Genomic DNA, 27,086 nt, shown 5'->3' with positions numbered 1-27,086 from the left:
ATAAATATAAAACATACATAAATACATATACACAGGAACATACTGTACATGCACACATACACAATACATACACACATATATATATATATATATTTGTATAGATACATGCATCTGTATGTGGCTAAATAACCATTAAGGAACAGAGAACTCTAAATACAAATACACTGTTCAAGAGTTCTTAGTCCTTTACCTAATGAAGATCTGCTTCCCTAAGGCAATCCCAGATAATGCCAGGACTCTACAAACTAGACCTGTAGGTCCCACAGGTTACATGGGCACATCTGAGAAAATCAGGAAAGGATAAGAAGGTTTTCAAGGAGACAATAATTGATGTTGAAATCATCAACAAACTCTTATATAAATATTCTCTATGCTTTTGAATTCAGTACACTCACAGCATGCCCATAAGACTTCCCAAGGCAGGAGAGTATAGGACAAGTCACATAACAGATCATAAATGATTACAAAGGAATCTCACCTCCTTCCCTGTATGCCCATCCTTTCAAGAGAATCAACTGTAACAGTATCACAGTGGCCTCAGCTTTATCAACACCACCCCAGGAGTTTTACTTGTCCTTATTTAATTCTTCTGCCAGTAGTCAATGCCAGATTGGGAGAGTTTGGTGCCTTTCTCAGGGATGTTACACCCAGCTCCTGCTTGCTTTTCTACAGTTAGCCTCCCTAGAGTCCTGAGTGTGATAATTTAGGAATGATTTTTTTCATAAATTAAAACTATTTTAAAGCCTTCTTCTGGGCTTGAAATCAAGTAGATGGGTTCCAATCCTAGTTCTGATATTTATTACTATATCATTTTGTGTACCTTGAGTCTGTTTGCTTATCTGTAAAATGGGTTTTACAGTGCCTGTAGTACCTGCTTCAAAAGAGTTATTGTGAGATTTAGATGAAATAAAGTATGTAAAATGCTTTGAAGACTAAAGATCTATAAGAATGTCAACTATGATTATCATTGTTGCTGTTATTCTCTCAGAATGTGCCAGTGTTAAAAGACAAAGCCAGCATAGTTCAGTGGCTAGAGAGATAGCCTTAGAGCTAGGAAAATCTGGATTCAAGTCCTGCTTCTACTACATGAAGATTGTGTACAGACTTAAGGCACTTGACCTTAAGTGCTCTGGACTGTAAGTTACAGAGAAGATGCTGATGTGAATTAATATGAAAAGAACATTTTTTTAGCAAAACCAAACAACACATTTTAAAAGTCTAACATGGCATGCAATGTTGCACAACTATGTCTACTTCTCAAAGAAGTAGGGGGAGTTACGTTCTAATATTTCTTCTTTGAGGCCAAACTTGGTCATTAAAATATCCCAGCATTTAATCTTGATCATTTTGTTAATATTTCCATTTGCATTGTTATAATCTTTGTGTCTATTGGTTTCTTAGCTCTACTTATTTAACTTGGTAGCAATTTATGTAAATCTTTCCATTCTTCTCTGTATTTGTTACATAAAGAAATTCATCACATGGATCTTTAGCACTTCCAGGGATGAATTTCCTCTTCTAATGCATGTTTACACCTTTTCTGCAAACTAGTCTTAAAGACATTTTCGTACTGACATTACTTGCCAAGGATCCCATAGCCTTTATGTTAGTTGTACAACTTGAACTTGGATCTTCCTGATTCCAGGGTTAGCGCTCTCTCTCTCTCTCTCTCTCTCTCTCTCTCTCTCTCTCTCTCTCTCTCTCTCTCTCTCTTTCTCTCTCTCTCTCTCTCTCTCTCTCTCTCTCTCTCTCTCTCTCTCTCTCTCTCTCTCTCTCTCTCTCTCTCTGTCTTTCTCTCTCTGTCTCTTTCTGGCTTTCTCTCTCTCTCTGTCTCTCTCTCTCTCCCAATGCCATGATGCTATGTCACTGCTATGTAAATTGATAGATGGCTAAAATTAATTAAATCAAGGGTTATTTTCTAAAACACTCCATATTCGATAAAAGAAATTACAAATTTGTCTTTAAGAAACATGGAAAAAGTAGCAAAGAGAAGACCCAAAGACTTGTACTTTTTTTTTCTTAAAATCTTTCAGTCTGAAGTGTGTGGTTTCCAAATAACTGAAAAACCTTATAAATGTTGATTTATTCCATCAAGGGTCAGAAAGTTTGGAATATAACATGTTTTTAGAAAGCTTCTCTGTATCCTTGAAACAAATTTTAGAAAAATGAGTGAAATCATATTGAAACCAGATAAGGTAGAACCTCCCTTCCCCCTACCTTTTTCTGAAATCAGATATCTAGAGGGATAAGAAAAACACTTAAAAAATTGCTATTGTATTCAAATGAAATCTTTGCTACATAATCAGAGGAAACAGCCTTTTCTTGGCTTGTACTTGCTTAACTCTGTTTTCTTAAGTCCTGTGAAGCTAGACTTGACTTGTTCTCCTAGTTTTAGAATAATTTCACTCCCATAATTAAAAAAAAGGAGGGGGAGTAATGAAGTAAATATTTCAGGGACTTCTATTTATTTTGGTTTTTGCAAGTGAAAGTATCAGTGTACTGTTTTATTTCCCCCTTTTACAACTCAAGAAAAAGCCTAATGTTTTACTTAATGAAAGGCACGAGAAATCTCAGTGAGTAGCATGAAATGTCTAATTTCATGGGGATGGAGAGGGTAGTAATAAATTTACTTTTAGTTATTTCCCATAAGAATATTACTGACAAGATATTTCCAAGTTAAATACTACTTTTTTATTTTAAAAAGTTTTTAGAAATTATTTTATTTGTTGGGTAATAGTCTCCAAGAACTGTGGTAAATTCATTTGTCACAGTTAAAAAGTAGATGTAATATTATTGGGAACTAAATATGGTAAAATAAATAAGGAAAATCTGCTGAAAGGGAAAAGTATTCTCCAAGAGCATTCATTTGTTTTAATAGACTACTGTCTATTGCCCTAGTGGTATTGTAACCTAAAATTCTCTTTTGTATGCTTTCTTTCACCTGATGTTCACTGAGGTGATAGAAAAAGATGAGTGTTTTACTGATGTTCCCTGCTAATGTTTGAAAACCTAAACACTAGTATCACATATCAGTTATCTGTAACATCATAGTTGAGTAAATCTAAGTATATTTTTCCCATTAAGAATTTACCATTTGAACAAAGGTGTCTATTTTAGTTGAAATGTTTTTTTCTTAAAACAAAACAGAACCTCATCCCTTCTTTTACTATTATGTTGTGTTTTTCAGCTCAACTCTACTTTTCAAAATTGGAATTATACAGTCTATGTGGTCAATATCAGGTAAATGGTAGAATTTGTTATTTAATAAATGAAAAAGCAACATAACTATTTTGCTAAGATCTATTCTATATGTAATATCTACAATTTGTGTATGGCGTATATTACATAATAAATATATATATATATATATAACATTGTATACATACATATATGTGTGTGATATATGTGTATGTGTATGTATGTATGTATACACACATTATTAATCCTGTTAACCCCTACTCTGTGTTTGCCAGCTGTCTCTCCAGAAAGCTCAGAGGTTCCCCTAAGAATTAGCTTAGTATAATGGAGAAAAAAACCAAAACACTGGACCGCTTAGGACTCGACCTTCAGACCACCAATTATGTAACCATAAACAAGACACTACCTTTCCAAACTTGTTTCCTCTTCAGTGAAAATGAGAAGAGTGATACTTTACCAGCTACCTCTTAAAATAAGGGAGGGGCAGCTTAGCATAGTGAATAGAGAGCTAGCCTTAGTGAGAAAGACCTAGATTGAAGTCCCACCTTGAGACACGTACTGGTTGAGCAAGTCATTTCTCTTTACTGCAGGCAACTCTCTACATTGAAAAGTAGGTACAAATCTAAACTGGTAGAAGTAGTTTCCATAATAGGAATTACACAATACAATGAAATCACAGGTCCAGTCCTGATATGGATGAGAATTATTTTTAATTATTAACCTGAGATTAAATAATAAACAATTAACTAAAATTCCTCTCACCTTACCATCCAGGCTATAAGTTCCTTGAGGACAGGGACTGTCTTTTATACCTTTCTATATCTCAGTGCCACACACAATGCCTTGTATGCATAATAAATGTTTGTTCATGATTGTGATCAGTGTATTTTTACATTTATAGTCTTCATCTGAACACTGGAGAAGAGAAGATAAAAGTCAAAAGGAGTATTGAAGATGATCAAAGGTAACAACAATATTGTCAGTAGTTTAATTTATACTTCGAAATTCTTACCACAAAATTTAACCAATCTCCTCTAACTCTTCTTTCTCCATGCTTTGAATCTGGGGGGACCCATTCCTTTAAAGATTCATAGATAATAGAGTGACTACTTGGGTAGTGATATATATGCTTTCTAAGTTTCATGTTTGACATAGCTTTTTGGTACTTTTGTGAGATTTTATCAAGATAGTTATACTTTGAGGAACTATGTGAAAAAGGCTCTGTTAATGTGTTTTAACATAAAGAAAAATTGGGGAATAAATTAACATTGAAGAATAAATTTTGACTCCATGTCAAATAAAATGTGCTATTAGTTCTTGTTTTGACTGTATATTTGGTAGTCACTATACAAGAATGTGATGTTTATACAGTTTTCACATTACTCCCTTCTCATCCCACACCCCTTACATATTCCAAATGAATTGACCCACCTGCTCTACCACAAACATGCCATTTATTCTACATTCTCCTTGTGACTGGACCACTCTCCTTCCTCTCCTTCTTCTCCTCTATTTCCTAGAATCTGTAGCTTCCTTTAAGACTCAGCTTAAGGGCCACCACCTACAAAAGGTCTTTTTTGATCACTCCATTTGTTATTCCCCTGCTTCCCAAATCATATATATTTTGAATATACCTATCTGTGTATGAGTGGTTTCCAACCCTACCAATAGAATGTATTGTCCTTGAGAACAAAGACCACTTCATTTTTGTTCCTCTATCCCCAGCATATAGCACTGTGCATGAAACATGGTATCTGTTTAATAAATGTTTATTTTATTGTTATTGAAAGCAAACAATATTTTAATGAAATGTCATATTCAAATTAATTTTTCAGTAGTAGTATTTAACTCCTTTTTTGCCCCTTGGGATGGGACTTTTAACATAATAGGAAATAACACCTATTAGAAAGCTATGCCTGATGAAAATCATTGAAGTAAGAAATCTGAAAATGGATGAAATATTATATAGGGTATTATTAAATTTATTCTCAGTAACATATTTTCTCTCCTTTTTAAATTCAAAAGAGTCCCTCAAGAAAAAAATAGGGTTCTGAGTTTTCATTGTGATTTTAAATTTCAAGTTCATATTGAAATCATCACATAGGCAGACAAATGTATAAAGCATCTAAGGCCAGCCACAGTCCTGCCATAAGGGAAACTGCCTAGGAGCACTTGAAATTAAATATTCTGAGCACAAAATAATTTTAGGTAAGCAGTTTCCAGATTATGTGGACAGTCTCAGGAGGACAATAAAAACACTTGAGGGGTGGCCAGGTAGCACAGCAAGTAAGAGCGCCAGCTCCAGTGTCAGGATGACCTGGAGATCGAATCCCGGGCTCAGACACTTAGCACCCACCCAGAAACACCTGGCCATGTAACCTTGAGCAAGTTACTTAAGCCCAATTGCTTAGAGGTGGCCAGGTGGCTCAGCGAGTAAGAGCACCGGCTCCAGTGTTGGGATAACCTGGAGATCGAATCCTGGGCTCAGACACTCTCAGCACCACACCCAGAAATAACTGGCCATGTAACCTGGAGCAAGTTACTTAACCCAGATTGCTTAAAAAACAAACAAACAAACACTTGAAGAGTATTTCAAAGTGGAAAACTTGCCAGTTTTTTCTAAATCACGTCAATGAGATTGTCTCATTTTATAGTGATTGTTATTATTAACGTTAAATATATGGTTTTGTGTTTTGTATTTTGTAGGCACATCTATAATGATAGCCTAGGTCACTTTCTTTTTTTTTAATTTTATTTTTTTCAAATGCTTTGTTAACTTTTGATTTACATCATTCATTTCCGCCAGATTTTGAGTTACAAATTTTCTCCCCGTTTTCCCCTACACACCGCCCCAAAATAGCAGTCCCACAGGATATCCCCTCCTCCAATCTGCTCTCTCCCATATTTTCTCCCATACCCGTTTCGACTTTTCCAGTGGATCTCTATGCCCCAGTGCCTGTATATCTTATTTCCCAATTACATTTAAAATAGTATATATATATATATATATATATAGAGAGAGAGAGAGAGAGAGAGAGAGAGAGAGAGATAATACATATTTAATATATATTTATATATTTAATATTATATATATGAGTATTTGATTTTAAAACTTTGAATTCCAGATTCATTCCCTTCCTCCCTTGTCTCCCACCCTTACTGGGAAGATAAGCAGTTCAGTATAGGATGTACATGTGTGGCTAATGCAAAACAATAACATAGTAGATATATTGTAAAAGACTGACTATTTCTCTCCCTCCTATCCCACCTCCCACTTGTTCTATTCTCTACTTTGATCCCATCCCTTTTCAAAAGTGGGTGCTTCCAACTTTCCTTCCCCCAGCTTGCCCTCCCTTCCATCATCCCCCCTCTCATCCCCTTCTCCCCTTACTCTCCTGGAGGGTGAGATACCCTATTTAATGTGTATTTCATTCCCTCCTCAAGCAAAATTCAATGGGAATAAGGTTGACTCGTTACCTTTTGCCTTCCTATTTTCCCCTCCATTGTAACCATTTTCCCTTGCCTCTTCTATATGAGATAGTTTACCCCATTCTGTCTCTCACCATCTCCTCTCATTATTTTCCTCTCTCACCTCTTAATTTCACCTTTTAAGTATCATCCCTTCCTGTTAAATTGGTCCTGTGCTCTCTATCTATGTATACCTGTAAACATATCACATATGTATTCATATGCCCGATACCTCATATATAGACATATATATATATATATATATATATATATTTCTATTCCCTTCAACTACTGAGAAAAGTATCATAAGTTAGAATTATTGTTTTTCCATGTAGGAATGTTAATAGTTCAACTTTGATAAGTTCCTTATGATTTCTTTTCCCTGTTTACCTTCTCATGCTTCTCTTGCTTCTTGTATCGGAATGTGAAATTTTCTATTCAACTCTGGTTTTTTCAGCAAGAATGCCTGAAAGTCCTCTATTCCACTGAATGACCATATTTTCCCCTGAAACATGATACTCAGTTTTGCTGGGTAGGTGACTCTTGGTTTTAATCCCAGCTCCTTTGACCTCTGGAATATCATATTCCAAGCCCTTCAATCCCTCAGTGTAGAAGCTGCCAGATCCTGGGTTATCCTGATTGTGTTTCCACAATATTCAAATTGTTTCTTCCTGGCTGCTTGTAATATTCTCTCCTTAATCTGGGAATTCCGGAACCTGGCAATAATATTCCTAGTTTTCTTTTGGGAATCTTTTTCAGGAGGTGATCGGTGGATTCTTTCAACCTCTATTTTGCCCTCTGGTTGTAAAACATCAGGGCAGTTTTCTTTGAGAACTTCCTAGAGGATGATTTCTAGGTTCTTACTTTGATCATGGCTTTCAGGTAGTCCAATAATTTTTAAATTATCGATCCTGGATCTATTTTCCAGGTCAGTGGTTTTTCCCATGAGATATTTCACATGGCCTTCTATTCTTTCATTTGTTTGGATCTGTTCAACAGCATCTTGATTTCTCATAAAGTCATTAGCTTCCATTTGCTCCAATCTAATTCTGAAGCAATGATTCTCCTCAGTGAGCTTTTGAGATTCTTTTTCCATCTGGCAAATTTGACTTTTTAAGGCATTCTTCTCCTCATTGTCTTTTTGAGCCTCTTTTGCCATTTGTGTTAATCTATTTTTTAAGCTGTGATTTTCCTCAGTCAGGCTGTTGACTCTCATTTCATAATTTTCTTGCATTGTTCTCATTTCTCTTCCCAATTTTTCCTCCACTTCTCTTACCTGCTTCTTAAAGTCCTCTATGGCCTGTAACCAGCTCATATTTTCCTTTGAAGCTTTTGGTGCAGGAGTTCTGACTTCACTGTCTTCCTCCTATTCCATGCTTTGCTCCTTTTTTTGTCCCCAAAATAGGAGTGTAGTGTTGGAGTCTTCTGTCTGCTTTGTTTCCTTTGCCTGGTCATGTCGCCCCTCAGTCACTTGACCCCTGGGCTTTTTGCCACAGTAGGAATCTGCCACCAGACAGGGGAGATTTCATCCCAAATGCTGGGGTTTTCTCAGCTGCCAGAGGTATTAGACGGGTGCCCTCTCTGAGGTCTCCACACGCTCTGGCAAGCTGGACTCACACCCCAGGACCTCTACCCTAGACTTCAATCCAGATCCAAGAAGGTTAAAGCAAGAGCAATTACCCCTCAGACTGGTGCTTGGTCCCCCTACACTCTGCAGGCCAGGAGCTGAAGCTGTCACGTGGCACTGGCTGGCTGTTCTGGCATCTCAGCAGCTTCTCACCCCGGGGGCAAAAGCTACGCAGTACCACTTACTGGGTCCCAAAGTCCAGACTGCACTGACCTCTCACTTTGTCCTTTCGCATCTATGTGTTGATAAATCTGGAAACAGCCACAGCTGCTGCTGATCTGGAGTCCCTCCGGCCTGAGGCTGGTCAGGCCCACCCTGGGGCTAAAGCCTAGGTGTGGGGCTGGGCTTGGCTCCCAGAGCACTGTGCTGACAGATTCCTGCCAGCCTGCCAGGGTGTCCTCAGTGGGAGGTTAGCTTCTCTGTGTCCTTTTGTGGGTTCTGCAGCTCCAAAGTTTGTTTAGAGTCCCCTTTTACATGGATTGGGGAAGGTGGAAGCCAGAGCCCAGCGGAAGTCCTGCTTCTACTCCGCCATCTTGACTCCGCCCCCCCAGGTCACTTTTTAGATGATTTTTTTACATTTGCACCATTCTAAAAAATCCTAAAAATTCCAAAATTCTAAAAAACTGGTTAAAAATACAGTTTTTTTGTAAGAGTGAATCAGAAAGTAATGACAAAAGTTTTCTTGCCTAGGTGTCTGTTAGAGAAATAAATGTCTGTCTTTGAATCTGCCATCTCTCTTTATAAAGCTATTTTGGAAGTTCTTATTCCTGTGTAAAGCATCATTGTGTAATGGGTGGAATATTGGACTTTGAAGCAGAAAGACATGGTTTAAAGTTGTGTCTTCAAAACTTATTAGCTATGTAAATATGAATATGTCACTTAATCTCTCTGAGTCAGTTTCCTTATCTGTAAAATGAAGAAAACTATATATGTGTGTGTATGTGTATGTTTGTGTACACTGTAACAGCAAGCACCCTAACATACCCGGGACAGCGCTAGCACAGGTTCTTTGATCCGCTTTTCTAAAGGAAAGCAACTCAAAAAGGGTTAACAAGCTTACTTTAATCAAACATATATCATTCACTTAGTTCAGGGGAAAAAGTCAGCACCCTGAACTTCAAAGAATACAAACAGAAGTTTTAAGCAGATAAAAAATATAGACAGAGAAAATAACACAATTCAGAATACCAATGTATATTGCTTCTAGCTCTCTGACCATCACATACCTACATAGTTAATTGCCAAAGATAGAAGCACCAACATTTGGGTTTTCAAAGCCAGGGGGCTCAAGGACTGCCCAGAGTCTCATCTGGCCAAATCACACAACTCTTCTCATAAGCAAGCCCCAAAGCAAAACCTCTACTCAGAAGTATATATAGCCTTCTCCAGGGTCAGAGAACCTGGTGATCCACTGCCTAGTTACAAAGAACGAAAGTTGTGCCTTCCTGAAAAACAGGCCTCCCCTAAGCAAGCTTCTCCTGTGGACTCTGTTCTGAACTCCTCCCACCACAGGCTCCTTGTGACCACATTCAGCCTATTGGGGGCAGAGTATATTTTCAAATCAGGGAAATTCCTCAAATTCACTTAGGCTTATTACGGGGCAGGGAAAATCTTAAAATTCCCATTACCATTACATACATACACATATATACAGATAGATAGATATGTAGGTAGGGAGAAAGAAAGAAAAAAAAGAAAGAAAGAAAGAGAGAGAGAAAGAGAGAAACAAGAAAGGAAGGAAGAAAAAAAGAAAGGAAAGAGAGAGAAGGAATGAAGGAAGAAAGAAAGAAAAGAAAGGAAAGAAGGAGTGAAGGAAGGAAGAAGGAAGGAAGAAAGGAAGGAAGGAAGGAAGGAAGGAAGGAAGGAAGGAATGAAGGAAGAAAGAAAGAAAGAAAGAAAGAAAGAAAGAAAGAAAGAAAGAAAGAAAGAAAGAAAGAAAGAAAGAAAGAAAGAAAGGAAGGAAGGAAGGAAGGAAGGAAGGAAGGAAGGAAGGAAGGAAGGAAGGAAGGAAGGAAGGAAGAAAGGAAGGAAGGAAGGACCTACCATGAGAGACAGTTGCATAGTTGGAGGTCTAGAAGTTTGGGAGTTAGGAAGATCTGGGTTCATATATTACCTCTGAAATGTAAAGACCATTGTCAAGTGTCTTTATTTTCTCAGTGCCCTAGTCAATCCTCCTAGACCGTAAAGTGCACATGAATTGTTAAGATGCATCAGAATTTTTGCTTGGAAGATTTGTTATACTGATTATATATCACAGTTTTAAATCACATGAAGAAGAATCTACTTTACTGAGTTGTTGTGAGATTCTTTTGGGAATATGGTAGGTAAGAGACTGACATAAGAATGGCACCTGTGATTTCATTGACAAAGGGAGCTCCTATGCGAATCTCCCTATATTCACCAATGTTGGCACTTTCTTTGCAATTTATGTCCTTAGGGAGTTGTCCAGAGCACTGGGAAGTTAAGTAATTGACCAGGATTACATGTGTCAGAGATAGAACCCAGGTTTTCAAGTTCTGAGACTGGTTTTCCATTTACTGTGCCACGCTAACGCTCACTGCTATTACAATGATGAATAATCCTGTGATGGGGGTTATTCCATTTAAATAGAGAATTGGATTTTGTTTTATAGTTTTGTGGCATTTCCTTCATGTCCTGAAGAGAAAGATTTGGGATAGCCACAAGACTGCTGTCCCTTGTCCAATCAAATGTTACTGCTTCCTCCTACTCCACTATTGAATTACTTGTAAATTTTCCTGTAAAGTCTGCTCTAAAAGTTGAGCCATACAATCATACCCCAAAGTAGTAAGTGAACACCAAGAGAGTATCTATCTAGACAACTTTGACCATTTTTTATCTTATTGACTATAACTCTCCTAGTGTCCAGCATCACCTAAACAGTCCATTATGAACATCCACAGGGCAAAGGTAGTTTGCTGCAAAGAACTCTTTTCTTTCTGATTTGTACAAAGATTCTTCATATCTGCTGCTCTATGTGGTTCCATTTATCAGAAAATAATACAGAGGCATATATAGAGGCAAAAGATTCAAATGGTACCAAGGCAGGTTTTTTGACTGGTTGTTAATGACTGAAGAAAAATAATAAGTATTGCTTACTATCTGTGGCACTTTAAGTAAGTCCCTTGCTTAAACCAGGCTGACACTCAGTTTCCTCATCTGTAAAATGGGAACAACAACAAAAAAATTAAATATAGCTCTTTAAGGTTGGAAAAGCACTTTACAAATATTATCTCATATTATCCTCAATAATGCTATGATATAATTACTATTATTATCTTAATTTTTATCTTTATTGTAATTTTACAGATAAGGAAACTGAGGCAGACAGAGATTAAATGATTTTTCTAGAATCACACAGCTAGTAAGTTTCTGAGGCCAAATTTGAATTCGTCTTCCTGACTTCAAGTCCAGCATTATACCCATAGTGTCACCTAGCTGCCTCTCCCTTTCTCTTTCTATTTCTCTCTCTCTCTATCTCTCTTCCCCTATGTGTATGTGTGTGTATTTTATATATATATATATATATACATATATATATACATATATATGTATTGATATCATATATATTACACACACACATATATCTGTCTTTATATGCACACATGTATTTGATAGATACAGATAGATCTGTGTATAGAAAGCGCATTAATATAGTTATAATATATTATATATAGTCAATTATATATAATTATTATATCTATATATCTATAGATATATGTATGTAAATCATTTAGTAAATTGTTAAGTGTTATATGAGTAAATAGATATTATTATCCTAAAGACATAGGATTCTGAATTTAAAGAACTATGGATCTATAAGTTGTGGGGAGCCAGTTATGGGGAGCCCTGCTATCCGCATCAGGATAGCCATGCTATCCGCTGAGAAAGTATGGGAGTCCTGCTGTCCCAAAGCAGGGCTGTGAAAGAATCACTGACCCAGAGGTTGCTAGTGGGTGCATGAAAAGGGACAGGACTCTCAGAATGGTGAAAGTAAAGAGCCAATGTTTATTCTTCCAGACACAAGCTTTATGGAGCCACAAATCTCCTTCCTAATTGTTTTCCCCTGAGGACATTGCACACTTCTTTGTTCCAGGCCCTGGGTATAAATGCCCTTCTTATCTTGAGGACCTAATCTTCACACTTGTATGTTTGAGCACTTTCCCAGGGGATGGGGAACCCATTCCAGGCCCATTAGCAGGCCAAACACCTGAGAGGGCTTGTTCAGTCATCATCTTCAGAGTCCCACTGGCTTGTGGTCCTCAACACTAAGTGATGTTTAATCTTTGTCTTCTGTAGGAATAGAGACTAGACTTGTGATTTTATTGGTATAGGAAATTTCCTAACTAAAGAAATCCCCACTACCAACGTAGTTCAGCACCTTCTCTACAGTTTCATTTTAGGTAGTTACCTAGAGATCACTGAAAGGTTGCCTCTTTTGTCCCAGCTCACACAGCTATCATGCATCAAAGGCTAAACTTGAATAGTGGTCTTTCTGGCTTGAGACCAACTCTTCTCCACTATACCAGGCTCCTCTCATAAAAAAAATAGTTTTCAAAATATCTTTATAAGTAAGGGTCACATTAAAATACTAAGTCAGACATTGATTTCTCTGATAGATGTCTAGGCAAAGAAAAATATAGCATTACTTTCTTACCAACACTTATACAAAAACATTGGTAAAGTACTTTTATCTCAGTTGGGCTACAAATTAAATTATTAGAAATATGTTTAAATGTGGGTAGATTTTAGATACATTTCTTCTTTTAGGGAAAACATTAAAGACAATACTTTTTCTTTTTTTTTTTTTTTGGCTTTTTGGAGGGCAGTTGGGGTTAAGTGACTTGCCCAAGGTCACAGGGCTAGTTTTTGTGTTGTGTCTCAGGCCAAATTTGAACTCAGGTCGTCCTGACTCCAGGGCCAGTGCTCTATTTACTGTGCCACCTAGCTGCTCCCAAAACAATATATTTTCTTCATCATTGCTAATGCTTTTTAGCTTTTTGTTTTATTTTTGTTCCTGATAGATTTATGCCAATTTCTCCTAACAGATATATGAAGGTTTTAAAATTTTAAATTAACAGAATTACAGAATTTCAGATGTGTAAGGGACTAGTTGCAGTAATTCAAGTGTTCACAGATAATACTGCCAGAAAGAACCCAGAGACCTGGGGATTGAGGGTTTGGGGATGGTAGCAAATAAACTATTAATGTGGCAAATCATAGGATCAGCACTAATGTAGATGCACATGAATCTAGAATTGGGGGAGATAGAATAGGAGAATAGTAAGGATTCAAAAATGCAATAAATTTAAAATTTAAAAAGGAGGATTTTGTTTGTTTTAACTTTTAGCCACATGACATGCTAAGCAGTAGTGAACAAAACCTTCATATATCTTTGTTAAGTGTCTGAGGCTGAATTTGAACTCAGTTCTGAGGCAATTTGGCAACCTTTTGTCTTACTGAATTTGTTTAATTTCTTCAAGCATGTTAGCAGTGTTAAAACTCAACTTTCAGTTTGGATGTACTGCATGTATTAAACCATGAAAATTCCCAGAATTACAGAATGTATGACCTTGGGCAAGTCATTTAAACTTTACGTATCTCTTTCCTCATCTCAAAAATAAAGGGGTTAAACTAAATGATCTCTGAGGTCTCTTCCAGCTCTAATTACATCAGTCTTGTGAACTGACTATACCATTTAGTGGGTCATCAATTTAGAATTTTCAATCCATGCTCCCTAGGGTTTGAAAGTATCCTATTTTTGATGTTCTCACATTTGAAGAAAATTAATTGAGTCATCCAATCACATTATCCCATACCATCACTAAGATATTGTTTCATGTCAAAGGATGAAGACCATCAAAAAATGAGAAATATTATTGAGAAAGAAAATACTTTGATAAGCATTATGGACTTAGTAAAACCTGCCCAGTCAACCTGTCAGTATGTGCCATCTACCTGAATAAACTGAGATTATTTTGGATTTTCTCTTTTATTCTTAAAGTGTATATGGTCAAGAATTGTGGAAAGAGCTTCATTAAATGTTGCATTCCATTGTTTCTTTTTTTTTTAAGCAATCAGGGTTAAGTAACTTGCTCAAGGTTACACGGCCAGTTATTTCTGGGTGTGGTGCTAAGTATCTGAGCCTGGATTTGATCCCCAGGTCATCCTGACACTGGAGCCGGTGCTCTTACTCGCTGTGCTACCTCGCCGCCCCCATTGCTTTGTTTTTTGCTGAAAATATTTTATGTTCCCTACTTTTTAATCCCATCGTCGAAATTGTTATTTTCCAGGTTGAGGATTTTGGCCATTTTAGTTTATAATGTTACCAACAACATCTGCTTGGAAGACCACCTCATTCAGAGGAGGCTCTTAGAAACCAATGAATCTTTAGATAATGGCCTGAGGTTGTACACTGTCAGTGTGAAGCAAATTGGTAAGTTGCTTTTCTTTAATTTTACTTTCTGAGTATTTTGTATGACTACTTTTTGGGGGTCCTCTCATTGTCTCCCTCCCCCACCATATGGAAACACATCTGGTCATCAGGGAAGGATATTTACATACATGAAGACTTGTATATTTCTTAAAAATCCACTGAGTCTGAGGGGCACAGCAAGGACTTTTTATGCCCATGGGGAGTAGGAAGCTGCATGTGAGAAGCCATGGCCAATCAAAATCCTAGGGATAATTTTGTCTACTTTCAGGAAATCTGATCCCTGTTGAAGGAAGAAAAGGAGGAAGAACGGAGGAAAAGGCCTAATCCATGTTGTAGGTTGTAGGGAAAGAAGTTAGGAAAAACATTGGTCCTGTCACAGAACATCTCTGTGTTAGGTTTATAGTGCTTAAAAGTTGAAAGGATTATAAGTATTATCTCTCAAATCCTTGCAATTAAAAAAAGTGAGAAAACTGAGTTTTTGAGTCACTTAACTTGGCCAAAATTGCTTAAATAATCATTGAGCTAGGATTCAACCCTGCATCCTCTACCTCCAAATCTAGCATTCTTTCTATGACAGCACAACACACACATTTATATGTGTACATGCCCACATATTTAAATCAAACTACACATTTATGGAAGAACTTAGTTTTTATATTTAGAATTTATACTTTTGGGGTAGCTAGGTGGTGCAGTGAATAGAGCACTGGCCCTGGAGTCAGGAGGACCTGAGTACAAATTCGGCCTCAGCCACTTAATACTTACTAGCCATGTGACCTTGAGCAAGTCACTTACCCCCAATTGCCCTGCCCTACCCTCTCCAAAAAGCAAAAATAATGATAATAATAATTTATGCTTTTATTTATGAGAATTTTGAAAAAGCATACATCTAAGAATATTGATGAAAAAGGGACTCTGCCTGTTTAAGACAAATATATACACTCCCCTCACCACACACACACACACACACCCCTATCTTAATGATATGATTCAGTCCAATCCCCTTATTGTACAGATGAGGAAACAGGAGATGCAAAAATGTTAAGTACCTTGTGAAAGGTCACACAGTAAATTAAGTGCTTGAGGCAAGATTGGAACAGGTCTTCCTGACTCCAAGTCCAAGATTTAAAGATGGCAGACTGATTAGAACACCCTTCCTGTTCAATGAATTAGTTCAGATGAATCTTATTGTAATTTATTCTTACACAGGGACATGTTCAGAAGATGAACAACCTGAAGGATATAAATGGTCAACCACAAAACCAGCTGTCCAAATGCATCCATGTAAAGGGAAACCTGGCTATTTTGCATCACGAACTTGGTAAGACATTCACCCTGGTTAGCAGTGTTAAAACTCAACTCTCAGTTTGTCTGTACTGCACATATCACACCATGAAAATTCACAGAATTACAGAATTTCAGATCTGTAAGGGACTAGTTGGGGTAATTCAAGTGTTCACAGATGATACTTCCAGAAAGAACCCAGAGACCTGGGGATTGAGGGTTTGGGGAAGGTAGCAATTAAACTATTAAAGTGGTAAATCATAGGATCAACACTAATGTAGAAGCAAATGAATCTAGAATTGGGGGAGATAGAATAGGAGAATAGTCAGGGACCAGAAGGGGGCAAAGGGCAAATTGAATGTGAATGGCAAAGTTGGGGAAAGCAAAAGAAGAGGGAGTTAACATCAGAGAATAGGTCCAATGGGGTGAGAAGTGCTTAGAGAGAAGGTAGAAAGTTCACATCTAAGGCTGTGAGGCTGGAGGACCAGGACTGGGGAGTCAGCATAATGGGAGGAGTAGAGTGGAATGAAAAGTTGGCAGTAAGGGTGGGGGTTTGCTCATTTGGCAGACCTTCGCAATACAGTGCAGTGCACCATGTACTAATTGTACTTCCTTACATTGTTATGAAGCTCACTATTCCATTTTTTAAATGTGCCCAGGATTACTTTTACTGATTATACTTTTTATCATAAAGCTTTTTATTTAGAAATTCATAGGAAGCTCAAAAAAAGCCTTTCTTGACTTCTTTTTAAAGTTCTTTGTTTCAAAAGTATAAAATGTTTTGGTCTGAATGTGGATTGAAATATAAATATTTGTTGTTTAGCCATCAGGATACCACAAACAAAACCTACTGGGGACCTCCTGATTTAACAAATTGTACTGGTGAGTGAAAAATAATATTCTTTTAATTGTCTAAAGCAGTGATGACATTTCATGTCTCTCACCCTTTACAGAACAGTTGTCCTGCCTTATATACTTTTTTATATTAAAAACTCGATATATTAATATTTTACTTTACTCAGGTTAAAAAATGAATAGTTGTTCCTTTATTTCTATTTTCTAATCTTAAATTGAAATCCATGACAAATAGGAAGGAAATGAGAGTGGAGACAATCTATCTTGAGGGTATGGATTTAGGGTTCCCCCACTATACTGTCCTTAAGTAAGCATTTGGTAGTATTGAGACCTGAAGTTTAGAAAGTCATTGCTCACATAGTTTCTAACAAATTATTTCCCATAACTGTTAGGCAGCTCTAATTGTAAGTATTATTAAATGAAGAAGAAAAATTTAACTCTTTAACATTTGAAAGCAATTCTACTAATATGTAAGAATCATTATCAGAGGAGGGGGGTCAAGGAAATGGGCTTCTTCCCTCTTTAGTATAGACTGGAACTATGATGTAATTGCTTTAGGGATCTCCCAGGTGAGAAAACTCCTTATCCTGTTGTAGGACAACATTTCTCAACTTTTATTCTTAGTTGTTTAGAACACTCAAACTTTCAGGTTTATTACAGAGGAAAGGCTTAAGCCCAGTTCTTCCTGGCTTTGACAACAGCTTTCTAGCCTGTACTCCATGCTGCCTCACTTTTCTTCTCAGAGTTTTCTTCCACCATTCCATGAGATGAACTGCCATGTCACTAATCAGAGCTTTCTGAGCCTTTTCTGAATGGGAAATGAATATAAAATGAAGCTGGAGGTCATATATAGAAGACTTTCAAATGTCTAAAGTCAATGTTAGGTCATTGTAGTAGACAGTTATGTAGCCTTTACATATTTTTTAGTTTTTGTCTTCTGTCATCATTTCATCATCATAATGACTCTGTGAGATGTTTATGTTGGCAAGTGTTATTACCATTTTGTAGATGAGGAAACTAAGTCAAAGAGAGGTAAAAATGTCTTATGATTATATTCTCATGTGCTCTTTATTGTGATTTTATATGTATTTTTAGGAATAACGAGTGAACTAGCCAATGAGCTTCTAAATTTCACTAGCGAAGGACAGCCCCTCACCTCCGCCAACATAACCAGTATTGTGGAGTACCTCAAAAAAATTGTGAATAATGAAGAAAATATTGACATAACTTTAGGCTCAACTGTAATGACCATATTTTCCAATATTTTAACTAGCTCAGACAATGATTTGCTAGAGTCTTCCTCTGAGTAAGTATTTTTTTTTTGTCCTGAAGGACTGGGGAGATTTTAAAAATGCTTTTGACTATGTAGTTTGACATAAATTTCAATGGTAAGCAGAAGCCACAGACACTTAATTGTTTTTTCCTAAAGAGCATTCTTTCTGTGACATGTAACATGAACAAGAAACAAGAAACCTGTAACAGGTTTCTTCCTGTAAGATATATCTGCTTTTCTTCTTTAAGGGTTTGTGATTTTATCAGAGGGAGTAATATTTCCATGACTGTAAATCATACTATCCCACACCAAAGTAGCTAGTGTTCATGAGACACTGTGGCCAAAAATTTAATAATAATCTCTTTGACCTATACTTAGCTTTTCCAGGTTGGTAAAAATGCCTGAATCTTCTACTTCCTGGTAGTAGCCTTAGAAAACCCAGGGTATTGTCCCTATACTGTGATGAAACACTGTAGGAGTATTTTAGTGGATTAAGATGCAAAGAATATGGAGGACTGGAAAAAAAAACAAGGTATAAACCAGATAACCTGGGAAATTTTTATAATTCTCAAATCTCCTAAAAGTAGACATTTTGCAAATATGCAGCCATTATATAACTTAGACTTAAAAAAAAAAAACCTTACTATCTTAGGGTCCACACTATGGAATGACCGTGAGTCTTTTAGAATTGTTGGAGAATAAATTCTGCTTTTACCAAATAGTAATGTAATGAAGCCCCCTTGTAGTTTTATAGCCTTCATTCTGAGATTAATATTTAGTTATTAGTTACTTTTATTTCTTCACTGATCATTTCTTTGTAATAACAAAAATATAAACCATAACCTTACATTTAACAGTAGACTTTCCTGTAGCCCTTACCAGCTCTATTGGTGAGCACTACTGTAAGACAAAAGTTTCTAAATGCATTGCTACATCACTTATCTTAATATGTTTTCCCATGTCTTATGTTCTTTCTACATAATACAGAAAACAGAGAAAGAAACTTTTTAGGGCCAATAATAATTTCTATTGTATGTGCCCTAGGAGTGTGATTTACATAGTTCCTAAAAGATGACTAAAGGGATTCCCCATGTTGAAAATGAAATTTATATCAGTTGTCTAAGATTCTATTCAGGGGGACTGACTGAAGGTCACTGGGGGGTCTCCTTGAATTCCAGAAGCTCTGTTTTAAAAATCCTCACACACCCTTGGGCAAGTGGCCTGCCTCCATTGTTACACAATGCCCCTGCTCTTCCAGGGTCATCCAGACAGGCAAGTAAACACTCTTCAGTAGAACAGAACATACTCATCAAATTAAGTGTTTCTCTGAAAAGAAAATTCTCAGTAAAAATTCTGACATGCATATCCACAAATAACTATTGAATTCTTCCCTAAACACATTTTGTTTTGGTGAAAATAATGCATTTTAAATGATGGTGAGATAATAGTCCATGCTTATTTTTCAGATAGCAGTTTACATATTAAAATAAAAGTGGTAAATTCATTTTCTCATTCTTAACCCAAATATAAAATACCAATGACTAGAACATTTTCCCCTTGAGATGTTCAAGACAAAGATAGAGCAGGATTTGTCCTTAATACTGAAGGAATTCACCTGCCTAAAAACAGAGGATTAAACCAGACATTTTTCCAGGGTCCCATCCAGCTCTGTGGTTCTGTGGTCCTTTGTAGGTATGTTTGATGTGTGTCCATAATGTTGGCTTAATAAAAGACTTTGAAGATCAATGCCCATGATTTTTAACTTGCTCTGTAATATAATATATTTAAATGTCTGCTACTTACTCTTTGATGATGATGATGATAGTGTTTTTGATGTTTCTAGGGCTTTAAAAACAATCGATGAGTTGGCTTTTAAGATAAAGTTAAATAATGAAGTACCCGTGAACATTACAACTCGAAATCTGGCTCTTGGGGTGTCATCTCTGACCCCAGAGACATATGAAGGCTCAACTTTCAGTATTGGGCTCCCAAATAGTAATGATTCATATTTCCAGGTATGAGCTTGTGGTTTTTAATGCCTTTTTGAAAGACAAATAAGCATATATGTTTTGGATCTTACCCTTTTTCCTTTCAGAAAGCTGAAAATTATGGCAATTTTGAACATAAAGTAAGATAAGTTCTCATCTCTCTAGAATCATTTAGAAATAGTATGACCTGTGTGTTAGAGGGTAAAATTATTGAGTACCCCTCAAAAAAGTTCTATAATTTTATAATAAACTTGAGGAAAATGTGATTTTTTTCCCCCTTTAGAAATCTATAACCCGAGGTTGGCAAGTACTTAAATATTCATTATTCACATGAACTGTCCGGTGATTCAGCTCCAACCTTTTTGTGCCTCTGTATCCCATGCAGCTCTTGTCAACATCCTCCAGTTTGCCACAGGGGGTCCACCCAAGGTGATAAGAGTTCTTCCGAAGGGAGCACTCTGACCAACCATCTGCTATCATTCATTCTTACCCTGTGACCAGTCTATCTTCTCTTTTTGTCAAACAATTCTTTGATGACTCCTTTACTGTCACTCTTATTCCAGGTTGCTGCTTGTTAACATGTTGCAGGCTTCTCACACCCACCATTTACTTTCCATTGCCCTCAGTGGGATGTTCATCTTTAGTTTCTTGAAGGCAGTACTTTCCAACTGAACTGTTTGCAAAATTAATTTTTATCAGAAAAAAAAGTCAGTCTGGTTATCTTTTTGATCCCTTTTTCTGTCGTTTACAAATTGTAAGGATTTAGTACCAAAAGGAAAATTTCAGATCATGCTAAAATGACATATCATTCCTTTGTATAGATGTATTAGGCTTGTCTAAATCATTGATGATAGCTTATTGTCAAATAAAAGGTGGTTTGATCATCTGCTATTTCATAATTTTAGGAGTTACTAGGGTTATTTTCTCCCTCTCAGAAAAGAGAGGAGTCATCTATGTAAGTCATAACTGTGTGATCAGCTTTGGTTTATGGATTCTGGGAATGGGATTAGCAGACATTCCTACTACAGAATGGGATGACTAAGGCATATTGAGGGTGGGACCAATGGGAGTTCTGTTCTGTTAAGTTAGTGGCCACTTTCACTCATTTAAACATGGACTTTGCTATACTACTTTATAACTACTACAACAAAATAGTCAGCCAGCCATTCTGCTAGCATATGGAGAGAAAATGTTCTCTTACTTTAGATATAAATCTAGGGGAAGGTGTGCATTTAGGATCAAGGTAATATGTAGATTTTATTTTTCATGACTAAAGAAAGGCCATTCCGTGAAGGCTGTCCCAAAATTTAAATGGAAAGTTGATTCTAATGAAATCTGTCTCACTCTGTCAATCAGTGGTATGAGTCCAACGTACTGGAAAATAAGAATTATGAAATTTAAACTTTCCCCTTTCCATAGACATTCTTTATTCTTAATCCAGAGTTCTATTCTCTCTTTTTCTTCTCTGGACACTTCCAAACCACAAATTGTTTTGCAAAGAATCTGGAAAATGTGAAAATTTGACTACTTTGGTTTAAAAGAAGAAAAATCTAATTCTCATATTTGAGAATCTCTACTAATTTTGCAGATTTATCTTGTTCAAATAAATGAGTATCACTAAATCCTGATCACATAAAAATACGAAGAGCAGCAAATCTCAGGTCTTTCTCAGCAGAAACTTTATCCAAATAAACAATAAAGTGAATGTGTTAAACAAGGGAGCATTTGGCCTAGTACCTACTTGTGTGCTTTGGGATATTACTACACATTACTCACACATTTGACTGTTCTATCTGTGTGTCTCCTAGATGGATTTTGAGACAGGTCAAGCGAATTCTTTGGCTTCTGTCATTTTGCCCCCAAGTTTACTTATGAATTTAAGTAAAGAAGAATCTGAAACAGTTAAAAGAGCTCAATTTACTTTCTTCAACAAAACTGGACTTTTTCAGGCAAGTATATGTTGAATTAATTTTTCTTAATCTACATTGAGTCCTTAAAAAAAAGGGTAAGATTCCGAGTCTCTTAAAGCTAAGTATATCAGGAATGACAGAAAAATAGCTTTATTTCTTTATTAAAATGAAGGTCTTTAATAGCATAATTGTTTTAAACACCTGCTAACATAATAGGTTTATTCAGATTTATACTAGAAGATAATATTAGTTTCAATACTACAGGTTGAAAAATACAAGTTAAATACTCTACTGTAAAAATGTATATTGTTATTACTAAATAACAACATTTTCACTTTAGGTTAAATATTAGCTACTTTTAATGTTTTCAGACACAAGTAAGGGAGGTTAAAGAGGATTACTCAGTAAGGGAAAGGATTTTTTTTCATTCAGAAGGAAGTAGTGTTTTCATAATGAGCAGCATTCTTGGCTTTAATCAGCCTTCCTATTAGTATTTCAAATGACCTTCTGCTCTTTTATATCCGCAGAACTGGGTGCCATTGTGCTGAGCACACATGACCATTTTTATTGGCATTGTTTCTAGATCCTAGAGAGTAATCTGCCAGCAAACACCCATGACCTCCACTGGCCTCAGAAAACATAACTTATCTACAAATGCTACGCTAAAATAATTTTTATTTTGTTTTTAAAAAGTAAGGATTCTTAAAGACTAAAATATGAGTTGATATAGGACATTTCAGAGGAAACCAGGCTGTACAGGAGAAAAATAGAAATTTCTCAAGGCAGATTGGAAAAAATTACTTTAACACATTAATTCTACTATTTCTTTTCCAATAGATAAATAGATAGTAGATCCATTTAAGGAATACGAGAAAATATAGTAGCTTACCACCATAATTCACTGAACTTTAAAATCAATCGAGTTACATATGAGATGCATTTAATACATAAGGTAATACGGAATGCATTGTGAATAAAACAAAGCACGATAATGTATGATCTCTACCTTAAAGGTGCTTATAGTCTATCTGGGGAGACAAGACAAAAACATAGAGAAAGCTGAACCAAAAAGACTGAAGAATTAGTAGGTTTCAAAAACTTGTGTATGACATTGCCAGATTAATGATATAGATGGAAAATTTAGAGGAAGGGTTCGAATGTGTTCATGTCCAAGTTTTTAGAGTTATGACATCCTTAAAACCAAAATTTGATTTTTTTTTTCTGTATTGCCATTCTCCCTCAAAAATGTTCATCTGGAATCTATTTTAAGAATTATATTACTTCGAAAAATAATTAAAGACTCCTTGCCATTTCACAAAAGTAGGCTTGATGTTTATTATTGATATGAATTATTCTTGAATTAATTGCCTGTGTACAGCCAGACCACTGATTGGTTAGATCAGAAGTTAGAATTATTAAAAAGACTTAAAGAAAGAATAATAATGATGAGAAAGATATAGCATGCAATCGAAACAACTCAGTCCTGAACTCTTTAGATGAGTAATTAAAATGAAAAATAGGTAAAAGATAATAGATGTGACAGCAATAGCTATTAAAATAATTTTATAAAGAGGCTTAACTGATATCATTTGTCACAAGACCAAGAAAGTCCATAAAATGTTGTTGTTAGTAAATATATTACTTGTGAAGAGGGAGGTGGTAGTCACAGTCAATACTAATTTAGAATGTACTCTCATTTGTAAAATATTGTGAAGGATGATGGGCGACTCTGACCAGTGTTATCTTATAAAAAAGAGAGATCTTTACAAGACTTAGCTATTCATGAATGGAGTACATATATTTGTGATAAGGGTATTTGTAGGGAATAATTAGGCCTTGGAAAGTGACATTATAGACCACAAAATTACCATTTCCCAATTGACTGAATAGACTAGAATACAAAAAGAACCCAATACCTATTGTGTTCATTATTTGAGAAAGCATTTGATTTATTATAGTAAAATATTTCCTTCAAGACTCTCTTCTAATAAGATGTCTCCCACCAAACATCAGACTCATTCAAGATTCCTTGAAAGATACGATGGAAAAATTCTACTTAATAATTCTCTGATCATAAACACTAGATTAGGAATAAAACAGAAAAATATATCTTGGTCAAAAATATTCAGTATTGTGATAGAGGTGATATAGCACAGAGTCCAGACTGAGGAGTGAGTATTTATGGATGGTACAGTACTACAGAGGTTCCCATGATACAATGATGTGCTGGTTTTCAAATAGTCCATGAAGATTACAGCAGACATCCATAACCACAAACTCCTGTTTCACTTGATCATCTGCACAAGAAAGATCAAGAGGATGAAGAACATCTGTTTCCCAGATTATGGAATACATTTGGTTGGACAACCTATAAAGCTGTCCCACCTAAACATTATTATGTGTAGGTGGGAGAGAAGGGACCAATAGATAGGAAGCTGGCCCCATAATTAAATAAAAAGAGATCATATTAGATGAAATTGTGAAATTCCCTTAGTGATCCCAAGTTTCTCCTAGAAATAAAATTTAATATTTTTTCATTACCAGCTTTTAACCTATTGTAGTTATATGGCTACAAGACATGGCACAATATCATGGAGAAATCAGGGAAGAGGAGAATAGTGGTTATGATCAGGCTAAAACAATAGTCTTCTTTGAGGAGCTTCAAAGAAAAGCAGGATTGAAAAATATCAGAGAAATTTAGAATAGGAAGATAGGCTGATTAGGTGGTAGTGTAAGGGACAACAAGGGGGCAGTCTGAGAATTCCATTGGTGTCCTTGTGATGTTAAAAGAAAGTGAGGAAGACCTATGGTGGAATCTTCTTCCCCCTCACCTCCCATCCCACCCACCCCCAACTCCCTGTTTCATAGCAGAATTGTGAAAGGATGTGGGCAAGAGATGCAAGAGGGAAGTCATAGTATACTATGATTATCCACCCTGTCCCCCTTCTCTTATAATGTGGAAACTGAGGATCAGATAAAGTAATATTTTTATTACTGAACTCTTACACTATGATCGAAATGCTTTTTAAATAACAAGTACTTTTTAAACGCTTCCCATGGGCCAAACCTGGTTGCAGCCTGGTTGCACAGTGTTTAAAGTGCCAGGCCTGGAGTCAGGAAGACCCAAGTTCAAATCCGGTTTCAGCATTTACTAACTGTATGACCTTGAGCTAGTCACTTAAACTTGTTTGTCTCAGTTTCCTCATCTGTAAATTGAGTTGCAGAAGGAAATGGCAAACCATTCCAATATCTTTGCCAAGAAAACCCCAAATGGGGTCATGAAGAGTCAGACAGGACTGAAAAACAACTGAACAACAATGGGCCAGGCAAAGCAACAGTCCCTGTCCTGTCCTATTAAGTGGGGGGATTTAAAGCTAGAAGGGACCTCTGAGAGAAATTAGCTAGAGGTTAAATGACTTACCCAGGGTTATGCAGTTAGTGAGTATCAGAAGTAGGATTTCCTGACTCTAGGAGCAGTGCTCTCTATACATTGCATTATGCATACTCTATAGGAAGGAATAGCTTTGAAGAGACATCTTAATGTTTCAAGTGCCAGCTATTCTCTTTTGAAGGATAAATTAAATCACCCAGTTCTGGGATTAAAACTTTACATTTAGATTAAATATCTATCAGAAAGAACAATTCAGCCTTTTTATTCAGTAAATGATCTACCCAAATTACATTTCCATATAATCCATTAGTAAATGTGTCAAGTGGTTGCTATGAATGTAAAAGTTAGACTTAAAAAAATTTATACCATAATTCCTTTCTACCTAAAAAAATATTTCTCCAAAAGATAAGCACTCATTTTTTCATATTTAAGGAAATGATGTAACTGTTCACAACTTTTTATGAGTTTTCATTGTTTGTGAGTTTGCTTTGTATAAGTTGTAACTGGCCTCAAATGTAGTCATTTAGAGTGAAAATTCATGTAAGTTTCCTTACAATGTGTTCTCCCTGTGTATTTATGATAATAAGGGAAATAGCAGAACACCGTGAGGAAAGCCTGCAATTTGATCTTATAAACAGGACATTCTTCTAATGGGAGATCTTGTGTAAAAGTTGCTGACTATTTGCTTATTTTGGAATGCTACAATAAAATAAAAGTGTGCACTTGGACTAGTATGTGTAAGGTATTGTTTTTTTTTCTCTTTAAAAGGATGTAGAAACTCAACGAGAAAAGCTAGTGAGCTATGTGATGGCGTGCAGTATTGGAAACATTAGTATCCGGGACCTTCAGGAACCTGTCCAGGTTATAATCAAACATACACGAAACCAGGTAAGAAAATGTCTTGGACAACACTTATCCAAGTATAGAGATGATCAGGTTTAAAGTATCTCAAAGAGTTGTTGGGAATCTGCCCACCAACCTGTAGGGTAACCTGTACTTTTCCAGAGTAAAGAAGGGAACAGCAGGAAGCTACCAACTCTGGGAATTTTGCCTGGTGTCCTTACATCATGGGAAATTGGCAACTTTCTTTGGTTCTGGGGGTGGGGGATTGCAGTCCAAATGATGGAAATGAAAGCCAGCAGGAAGAAGAGATTGAAGAGAAAAATGTTTTAAAGGTTGGATGACTCTCTTTAGATAAATACAGATGTAAAACCTGGCTAAATTTAAAAGAATTTCCATTAAAAATAAGAATATAAGTGAATATAGATGAGAAATATAGTAGAGGGGCCAATGAAATATTGAGAGCTATTTAAATACTGAGTTTATGCTCCTTGAGCATCATGGTATTGTGGAAAGAACACTGGACTTAAAATCAGGAAACTTTTAATAACTTTTTATTATTTCTAGACCTGCCTCTTATACTTACCATGTAACAAACTACATGTTTCTTCTTCTTCTTCTTCTTCTTCTTCTTCTTCTTCTTCTTCTTCTTCTTCTTCTTCTTCTTCTTCTTCTTCTTCTTCTTCTTCTTCTTCTTCTTCTTCTTCTCCTTCTTCTTCTTCTTCTCCTTCTCCTTCTCCTTCTCCTTCTCCTTCTCCTTCTCCTTCTCCTTCTCCTTCTCCTTCTCCTCCTCCTCCT

At 36.2% G+C, this 27,086-nt stretch overlaps 1 protein-coding gene across 6 annotated transcripts in view; it reads left to right on the top strand.

Moving 5' to 3' along the window:
* ADGRG6 (adhesion G protein-coupled receptor G6) overlaps positions 1-27,086 on the top strand; it is a 186,545-nt gene that overhangs the window by 115,484 nt on the left and 43,975 nt on the right. For all 6 annotated transcript variants that reach the window (XM_069077470.1, XM_069077473.1, XM_069077471.1 and 3 more), the window contains 9 exons: positions 3,188-3,240; positions 4,100-4,162; positions 14,605-14,747; positions 15,957-16,068; positions 16,855-16,913; positions 17,982-18,192; positions 20,003-20,174; positions 21,956-22,096; positions 26,217-26,336. In XM_069077470.1, the coding sequence (XP_068933571.1) occupies positions 3,188-3,240; positions 4,100-4,162; positions 14,605-14,747; positions 15,957-16,068; positions 16,855-16,913; positions 17,982-18,192; positions 20,003-20,174; positions 21,956-22,096; positions 26,217-26,336 (1,074 nt within the window). The remainder of the gene's footprint in view (positions 1-3,187; positions 3,241-4,099; positions 4,163-14,604; positions 14,748-15,956; positions 16,069-16,854; positions 16,914-17,981; positions 18,193-20,002; positions 20,175-21,955; positions 22,097-26,216; positions 26,337-27,086) is intronic.

Source organism: Petaurus breviceps, unplaced genomic scaffold, assembly GCF_028583685.1.
Source record: "Petaurus breviceps papuanus isolate PSGF00001 unplaced genomic scaffold, PetGlider_PUasm1.0 90977, whole genome shotgun sequence".
Taxonomy (NCBI): Eukaryota; Metazoa; Chordata; class Mammalia; order Diprotodontia; family Petauridae; genus Petaurus; species Petaurus breviceps.
Note: the sequence above shows the minus strand (reverse complement) of the source record. Positions and strands in the feature narration are given on the sequence as shown.